The 9,121-nt window shown below is 37.4% G+C and overlaps 1 protein-coding gene across 5 annotated transcripts in view; it reads right to left on the bottom strand.

Annotated features, from left to right (window-relative positions):
- Positions 4,473–9,121, bottom strand: part of LOC109819492 — a 29,457-nt gene continuing 24,808 nt past the window's right edge. For 4 of the 5 annotated variants that reach the window (XM_020385230.1, XM_020385229.1, XM_020385228.1 and 1 more), the window contains 2 exons: positions 8,502–8,568; positions 4,473–5,173 (listed from right to left, as the gene is read on the bottom strand). In XM_020385230.1, coding sequence (XP_020240819.1) covers positions 4,656–5,173; positions 8,502–8,568 — 585 coding nt within the window. In that variant the 3' untranslated portion in view covers positions 4,473–4,655. The remainder of the gene's footprint in view (positions 5,174–8,501; positions 8,569–9,121) is intronic. The other variant, XM_020385232.1, reaches the window with a different exon arrangement.

Here is a 9,121-nt window from a genome sequence, read left to right as displayed (position 1 = left end):
TCACTACCACTCCCCCTTGATTAAGAAGGGGTGTGCTCGCCTCTGCTTCAACCCTTTCCTTCTTCGAAAGTTTGGCACCTCCTGATGGGCCTTGAACCTTCACCTTCAACTTCCTCCTCTTATTCTCCGACCTCTCAGCACAAGCCATGGTCGGGCTTGAACCGACCAACCAAGCCATTATTTTGGCCACATTGGCCATTATATGCTCAGTCGTCTCCAGGGCAAAGTTTGCCCATAGTGCTTCTGGAGCCTTACCGAAGACTGACCTTGGGAGGCCTCGACTCGCTCTTTTCATAGCAACAGGAGAACAACCTGAGCTCGTCTTCTTCGGTTGGAGGAGCGGGAGAGATTCTGATAACTCATATCACTTAGATGTCAAAGAGATTCCCACTATAGCGAGACCCCGCATAGGCTCGAATCTTATCCAACTCGCACCTCTTCGACTCCGAGAGAGGATCCGCCTTCAGAGCATCCTTCTTTATCTCTGGCCAAGTAGGGCAGGTCAGGAGAGGGTCAGCACTAAAGATGAAGAAGAATCGGTCCTTCCACCCTTTGTTGGAGTCCGGGATGTTGGAAACCAACTTAAAACCTCTGACAATTATAAATAGTAGTGCCCCTCATTCTTGGTCACCTTGGCACAAACCAAGTAACCAAGGATCCCGAGCGTAGGCTCTACATTCACCTGGTGGCAGATAACGTCAAAGCCGACGAGCAGGGTGAGGGAGTTTACCTTTAGCTGTGACGACGAAATCCCAGAACCTTGAAGATTTGTCGGAGAAGGGATGGATCAGAAAGCGCAAACTATACTCCAAATGGTGGAAGTACACCAGAGCTATGTTCCTACCGTGGTAGTAGACCAGCTGATCTTTTGACAATGCCGACAGAGTAAACACTCGAGAGATGTCGAACCGGCCGTAGTAGGTCTTAAGAATCGACGAGAGCATCTTGGAAAGATGGCATTCACGAAGCAAAGTGATCCTAGCTTCGCTGCGAGCAAGAGCACTTGAAGCAGAGGAAGCCATTGTTTTCGGCGAAAGAGATCGAAGAAAATTGAAGGAGATGACCAAAAATCGCACAAACGCAGTAGCCAAACTCTTGGGATTGAAAAATAGTAGACTAGGTTATTGGAGAAGAGGGCGTATATATAGGTGAATGAGTGAACATGTGACATGATCTGAGCGAAGGACTCCGTTATCAAAGAACAACTAAAAAGGCACGCGAGATTTGAGGCAACCACTCGAAATTTGAAGTGGTATCCCCTTCTAACTGATGCATGATCTCCCCTTACGTCAGAATGTCACATTAATAGTGACCCATCAGTAACCCCTTATTAAATGCGCTTCAGATTCCTAGGAGACGATTTGAATTTCACTCAGACCTAGCAACCCGAGTTCGAGTGAAAGGGGCCAATGTTGTATCACAGAAATTGTTAAGTGTAAACTACTCTTGAGAGGACGACACATGTCTCGATTAGCCAACTTAAGCATTATAACACTAATCCGACCCAGGTCTCACGAATGTCGGCTCCCCTCCTTAAAGCATTTTAAGACCCGAGACGAATTGCTATCTCTCAAAAGCCCGAGACAAAAGACGCCCCTCACTCGGATTCTCTCAAAAGCCCGAGAAGAGAGGTGTCCTCACTTGGACTCTCACGAAGGACCGTGACAAAATGCGCCTCCGCTCGGACCTAGTGATGCATCTTGAACCATGGGATAACCTATCTGTTTTGTCTTTCCTAGCAATGTTAGCCATTTAGTGTCGCATTAAATGCATGACCAGAGTCATCATTACTCCCCCACCAAAGTCATAATGAGTCATTAGACCACACCAGCACCTTAGCCATTCTTTAGTCGTCGCATTAAATGCAAATATGACTCTGACCACCTATTACCAGCTCGTGCAGAGTATTGACTGACTAAGCCGACTGCATAGACCTGCCAAAGTTACCCAAATACCCTTTTTTGGCTCACTATGTATATGCAGATTGTCATATGCATGAAGGTACACTATTCTCTATGATAGAAAACCCTAAAAACTACTTCTTTCATACATTTCTCTCCCTTAAGATCATCACTAATCTGATCGTCAGAGGAACCACCGAAGAACCAAACTCCGACTCTCTAACGTTCCACATTTGTGCAGGAATCTTCGTCTATTCAGATGGATCGACCATCAAAAGAGGATTAAGGGACTCTAAGCTCTCCCAAATCTATCCTAATCCACATAATTAAGTTTCTAACACAAACAATATACAAATATAGAAAATGATAAAAGCATATAAAATTAAAATTTATACATAACGTGATACAAGAGATGTATAAATAAAAGTAATTTCTCACATGAGAGTCCATTAGTATCCATTAGTATGTTTGACATATCTAAAAAGCTAAAATTACTAAATTAGATCTTTCTATAATCAAAATTGACATCAAATCCATTAATATAATCAAAAATAATATTCAACCATATGCCCAATACATTCAAACACTTCAATACAGATACACGTATTTATTCAGATATTTGTATCCTACCAAATATAGACCTCTAGTATTCATATCTGTATTAGATAAATATCTAGATATATTATGGATATTCATTTCCTTTTGTATCCATATTCTCAATTGCCTATCAGCACTCCTTAACTTACATAGGACTTAAGTGTTTTTTTCAGATGAATTAGTGTATTTCTTACGAGGCACAACTTGCTTTACATCCTTGAATAAAATAAATGTTTGAAAATATCATCCTCTGCGATTTAACTTTATCAACACCAATATTAGTACGCAAGTGGTCAATTCAGTTGTTTTTGAACCCCCCACCCCACCACCCTCCCCCCAAAAAAAAAGAAAAAAGAAAAACAAGACCTCAACCCGAAAGCGAAGTAAATTGTTTTAAATTCAAAGCTTAACGAACCAATCAAATTGGTTCGGTTCGAGTCTCTCCAATTTGGGTCTAGACAGCCCAGTGAGAGCTATTTTATTTAGAAAAAAAAAAAAAATATTCTTCCTCTTTAAATCTTCTCATTCCTCTCGCTTGTATCCCTATACCAAGTTGAAAAGCAAAATTCGTCAAATCCGCTTCTTTACAAACTACAATCGGATCTTTATTAATTAAGACACATAAAAAACATTAGTTTAAAATTTTCTTCTCGTCTAGAAAGAGCGTCAGTTTTGGGATATTACATCGTCGGTTTGGCTATTTCATTTTCAAATATTCTAAAACCAATCTGAACTGATTTTTTTTTTTTATATAAAATCAACCCGTATGGCCAATATTTGGTCGATTTAGTCAATTCTCATCAATTAATGCTCACCTCTAAATATTAGGATTTCCAATAAGTTCTGCAAATAATTGATTCCAAACACATTTGACCTTGAAACCAAATTGTTATATACTTAAAAACTCCTCAGATTCAACCGACACTACAAAACTTAATAAGAAATTGTGTCAAACACCGAGCCCGCAAGCCAATTTGCGCGATGCAAGCGCTCGTATTCATTAAGAGCAACACATTGTCTGGCTCAAACTAATACATAAAATGACTAGTCATCGCTACAACTGATTTCCATGTCTCAACTTGTAAACTCAACCATACTCTTTCCAAATTCCCAATGCGAAACAAATAATTGGGGTAGTACAATCATCCTACCACAGGTTCACTACCAAGCAATGTGAATTCTTAACATGACTCCTAGAAGATCTAGAGGTGGCTCTCACGACACTCACAAGCAATGTGAATTCTTAACATGACTCCTAGAAGATCTAGAGGTGGCTCTCACCGCACTCACCCACAATAACACTAAATTCACTCTTAAGTTGCCAATCGCTCTCACACCATTGGTCTATCTTGAGCCAACAATCCCGTAAGCCCAAGAATCGCTCAAACCGCCACAAAAATGATTATCAATTGTTACACTATGATTCCATGAGTCACCTTATATATCCATCCATACTCTTTCCAATATTGAACAAGTATGTATCCCAAATTGTATGCCACATTCATATTTCTAGAACTGATGCCAACAGCAAACAATTCCCTACTTCAAGTTTCCCCACACTTGATAGCATAAAGGATTTTTCATACACCCATACAAAGGAGACCATAATCAACCTTAATCAAGTAGGAGCCTCACAAATTAATTCACTTTTCAATAGTTATGTAAGCTCCAAACCTTTCTTGTCCCTGTGAATTCATTAGATAGCAGCATCCATGAATCCATCCCCTAAGATCGCCTTAGACCCTGCTCAATGGAATTCACTCCAAATGTCAATTTCTCTTTGAATGTAGGCTTAATTCAACATATCATAAATGTAAAAACTTCAATTGTAAAGCTAGGAATCAGATCTTTCACAAGTACAAGAGTTAAAATGAAAATCAACCCACAACAGCCATAATAAGTGAAGGCAGCGAAAAATTCACAAACTACAAACAAATTCAATTTCGAACTAGATTCAACTACTGCGATTTTACATTTTACGAAAATTATACACTTCTTTTCATTTCATAACTCCCAAATAAAAGAATATTAAAATTCTTATCTACAATCCAACATAGGGTTGTCCTCACTTTGCAAAAATATGAGGAATTATCATAAATATTGCACAACAATGACATAAACGGATGTTTATTGTTCAAAAAACAAATTAGATTATGTTTAATCAATAACGGGCAAGCCAAAGTATGCGTTTAGAACAGTTTTAGGAGTTTCTCCAAATCCTTTGGCAATCATCAACATTTTCTCAAGTTTTGCCTCCTCCCGTTTTATTTGGTCCACTCTGTTCAGAACATTACTTAGAAGATTATCGCTTACATTGCCATTAGTCAACATCTGTGTTGGGTTGGCAAGTGCAGATCTTTCCACTTCAAGTTGCTGATATAAGCCAAGAAGAAAATCCTTTTGTGCATACAGTTTCTGCTCAGCGAGCCGATACTCTGATTTTTGAGACATTTTGAGTTCTTGGAGGACCCCATCTATTGCATCTTCAAGCTTCAGAGATGCATTACTGTGATCTGAAGTGATGTATAGATTACCCTGGGCTCTCCCGTTAATATCATCAGTTTCAGGATAATGTTCAATCCAATTCATGGAATCCACCGTAGCTATGTCCAGTGTCCCCGATGTTATTACTTCCTTTCCAAGGAGGGGTATGCTCCCTGATCGAAATTGGATTTCTAAAATAACTAAGGGGCTAAAATATTAACAAATTCAAAGTCTAATTAGATTTAATTACTGTGATTTTTACATTTTGAGAAAATTATACAATTTTTTTCATTTTATAGCTCCCGAGTAAAAGAATACTAAAATTTCTTATTTATAATCCAACATAAGGTTGTCCTCACTTTTCAAAAATATGGATAATTATCATAGATATTGCACTACAACGTTAACGGATGTTTATTGGTCAAAGAACAAATTAAATTAAGTTTAATCAATAATGGGCAACCCAAAGTATTCATTTAGGATGGTTTTTTTCACACCAGAAACACGCATGTATGAACACTTGCATAAAAACAGAGGCCCCCCATACCCCCTATACCCAACCTCCTAGTTTGATCCTTGCCATTAATCCTAGTCGTTAATTTGCAAACCCAGAACATAGATGAAAAAAGGAGAAAGCATGTCTAAGACTTCCAGTTCATAAATCAAAAAACTGTCATTAGTACACTGAAGATTTTTTTATAAAATGTAAAATTACAGTAAAGGCTACTCAAAATGAAAATTTTCACAGTACTTCTATTATCGAATCAGAATATATCTATAATGTTTTAAAATTTCTCCTACTATAACCACATAAGAGGATACAAGTAATTCAGGATGCTAATGCTTGCAACAAACTAAGGAAACATATTGATGGGAGTCCGGGGAAGACCAATACTCCGTAGGAAAAAGATTTAGTTAGAACATATTTATTTTGGTCTTTTATGGATGCAAATGTTGTGCACGCATTTTATTTTTGTGAGGATTTTATTTCTGTTTTACTTGCGCATACGATACACATAGATTTACTCTATAAGTAAGCTTGTAATTGTTCTTCTCAGATATATATAGATATATTATAAAAAAAATTAACTTCTTCCAGAAAAACTTTTCATGCGAGTTACAATTTTTTCTGCAGTTATATACCCTACTGTTTCACTCTGTTTAATTTTGTTAATAGCGTTAGTTTTTGGCTGAACGAATACTAAATCCCCCCTTTACTTCTGATCTCCTTCCTCAAAAACTAACCTGGCCCAAGATTCTTCGCTCAATTCTTCAAAGAATTAGTCTCCGGACTTCAAAAATGACAACCCCCTCTTATTTGGCTTCAATTCGACCTGAAAATTTAACCGTCAAATGTTCCTAGAACATTTATGAGGGTTGTGATACTGATTTTGCATCCTCTTTAAGATCAATTTATCATCATCTAGTAAATGACATCCTTATGTTTCAGTTAGACACAATAAGATCTTCATTTAACAAGGCTTTTAAGCCTCCACAATGGAAGGTAAGTGACAATTTGAGAAGATGAAAGGCTATGCATAATTGAGAAGATGAAAAGTATGGGCTAGCTTTACTAATCACCCGTTGACAGAGTGAGGGAAGAAGGAAGGTAGTCTAGAGATTATGCCAGAGCAGGAGAAGAAAGAAAGGATAGTCTCCTTGACATAGGGTGAGGTCTACCTTTCTAAATCACCCATGAACCGTGCAATCAGTAAACACACACTTCCTTGTATTCTCAGCCATCCTATTTATGAAGGAAAATCCAAATAAAGGAAGGTAGTCCATATAGAGTGACAAACAGATGTTTTTGGCCTTGGTTCAACAACTATCTACAGGTAAAGTACAAGGCAAATGATGCTATTATTATCAACAACAGAGGCCAAATAAATATTAGCAGTGATAATAGAACAAGAAAGCACATGGCTATTACAGTCGATGGACGATCTATATCAGTGAAGTAGACAGTGATTTTACATTGCAACGACCAATTGGCAATTCAATTGACAGAAAATCTAGTTTTTCATGTAAAGAACAGCATAGAGGTAATTCCACTTCCTAAGGGAGAAAGTATTTCAAGAACAAATTTTCATGGAGACAATCAAGACAGCATATATTCTTGACCAAAGGACAAAACTCTTTGAAGTTGACAAAGTTTAGAGGTAACTCGTGACTTTGAAGAAAATTTTCAAGGCTATGAAAGCAAAATATGAAGTGAAGCGGCAATTTGGAGCTTAAGCTGCAAAAAGTGCCAAATCAATTTTTTATCTTATTATTTTTAAATGGAGACAAATTTTCAAAATTAAAATAAGAAAAAAAAATCTGAAAATTATGAAATGAGCAAAAATGAAGGGGAAAAATTCTACATATGCATGTATGATGATTAATAGAGATTGTAAGCATGAAGTAGATGTGTAGCAGTACTTAAATCACAAAATATTTTTAAATATTATACACACTGTAATATGATAAACTAATGTGTAGTAGACTATGCACATCAAACAGTCAACAATTTGATGGCTTACCGTAAATTATCGAAGGGAAGATAACATACCTATTAAATGCAATCACCATTAGTTATTGACTAAGTTTCATTCAAACTTCAACTACCACTCTCTCAGAAAAAAGAGAAAAAACTATGTAAACATGGGGAAAACCATGAAAGCAGTCCAACCGCATAACTCGAGCGCTTGGGCTGATTTTGGGCGTTTTCATCTCAAAGCGCTACTGGACGCGCCTGGCCAGATGAAAGCTGCCCAGCCGCTTAATGGGCCAGCTTTGGGCCATAGCGGAGCGATGCTTCCACTTGAGTTTAAACAACGGTTTTGCCCAATTTTTACTACAATGAACTTCATTAAGAAAGCTCTAGAGAAATCTAGACAATGAAAACACTTATTCATATCAGGTAAAAACTAGAAAGTCTTAAGGAACTTCAAATCGGTTAATAAACAGAAATAGACCTAATTTAAATAAGGATTAGAGTCTCCATCAAAGGCATCTATCAAGTTAGTAAATTGAGGGAAACAAGCATGTTTAGCGATGAGTTAATAAGATTAGAACTTGAGTGCTTTGAGCATAGAGGAAGAAAGAGAGGTTGTTGTGCAGAGAAGGTGATGTTTAAGTGTATTCCGTGCCTTTATATTTCAATAGATAAATATTCTTCTTGCATCCCATTATTCTTTTTTCCCCCTTTATGGTTCTTATTTATTATTGTACAAGATCTTTACTTTCTAGCAGCCACAAAAAAATATTAGGGTCGGAATTGCAAACTCTTCTGGCAAATCAACACAATTACTAATACTTCCAGTGCCACTTGTCGCGCTAATGAGGCTTTAGAAAATGAATTTACACAAAATAACTAAAATAAGCCTTAAATCATCTTAGATCCATTTTAATCCTGCATATGTAGCATAATATAGTATTTTCATGGAGCACCATCAGCTATAATTAACTATTCAATGAGAAATATCAGACCACAGAAACAACTTGTTGAGATTGTGAGTTCAAGGAAAAAAAACTGACCTGCTGTAGGTGTTGAGATATCGTTTTGCTCCCTCCAAATTTCATTAAGAGAAACCCCATGTTTAAGCTGGATTAAATATCATAGGGCAACGTTGTTGGTTTAGAAACCCTAAAATGAGATGACAAAGGCTACGGACAAAAGCATATTGTATTACCAGTGCAACAACTATCTGTAAACACAATTAGAAATTTTCCCAATCTAACTTATTTGCATATGTTTCCTCAAATCTGACTTATTTACTAATTTATCCCCACATTCTTTGACACTGGATTGAAATACCCTTACGATGGAATATACCCAATATATTCCATTACATTTTGTGAAAATATCAAATATTTAAAATAATACTAATTGACCCTAGTTAAATTAATTGATTTACAACTGATTTTAGAGAGGGCGGGGGAGGGGATGCCAGTCACGACCCACATCATAATCAGCGAGAGAGCATCTTCTTGTCGCTGGCCAACGAAGGGTAAGGACATCACGTATGAAAGGGGGAGAAAGGACAGAGTAGAGAGCTAGTGAAGGAGAGTGCAGTTGCGACAGAAGGTTCTAAGGAGGCTCGTTCGACACGATAAGAATCGCCCAACAGCTGGGGGTGACATCAGGCGTGGCATTA

The sequence above is a fragment of the Asparagus officinalis genome, chromosome 8, assembly GCF_001876935.1.
Source record: "Asparagus officinalis chromosome 8, Aspof.V1, whole genome shotgun sequence".
NCBI classification, from domain to species: Eukaryota; Viridiplantae; Streptophyta; class Magnoliopsida; order Asparagales; family Asparagaceae; genus Asparagus; species Asparagus officinalis.
This window is presented reverse-complemented; position numbering and strand designations above follow the sequence as displayed.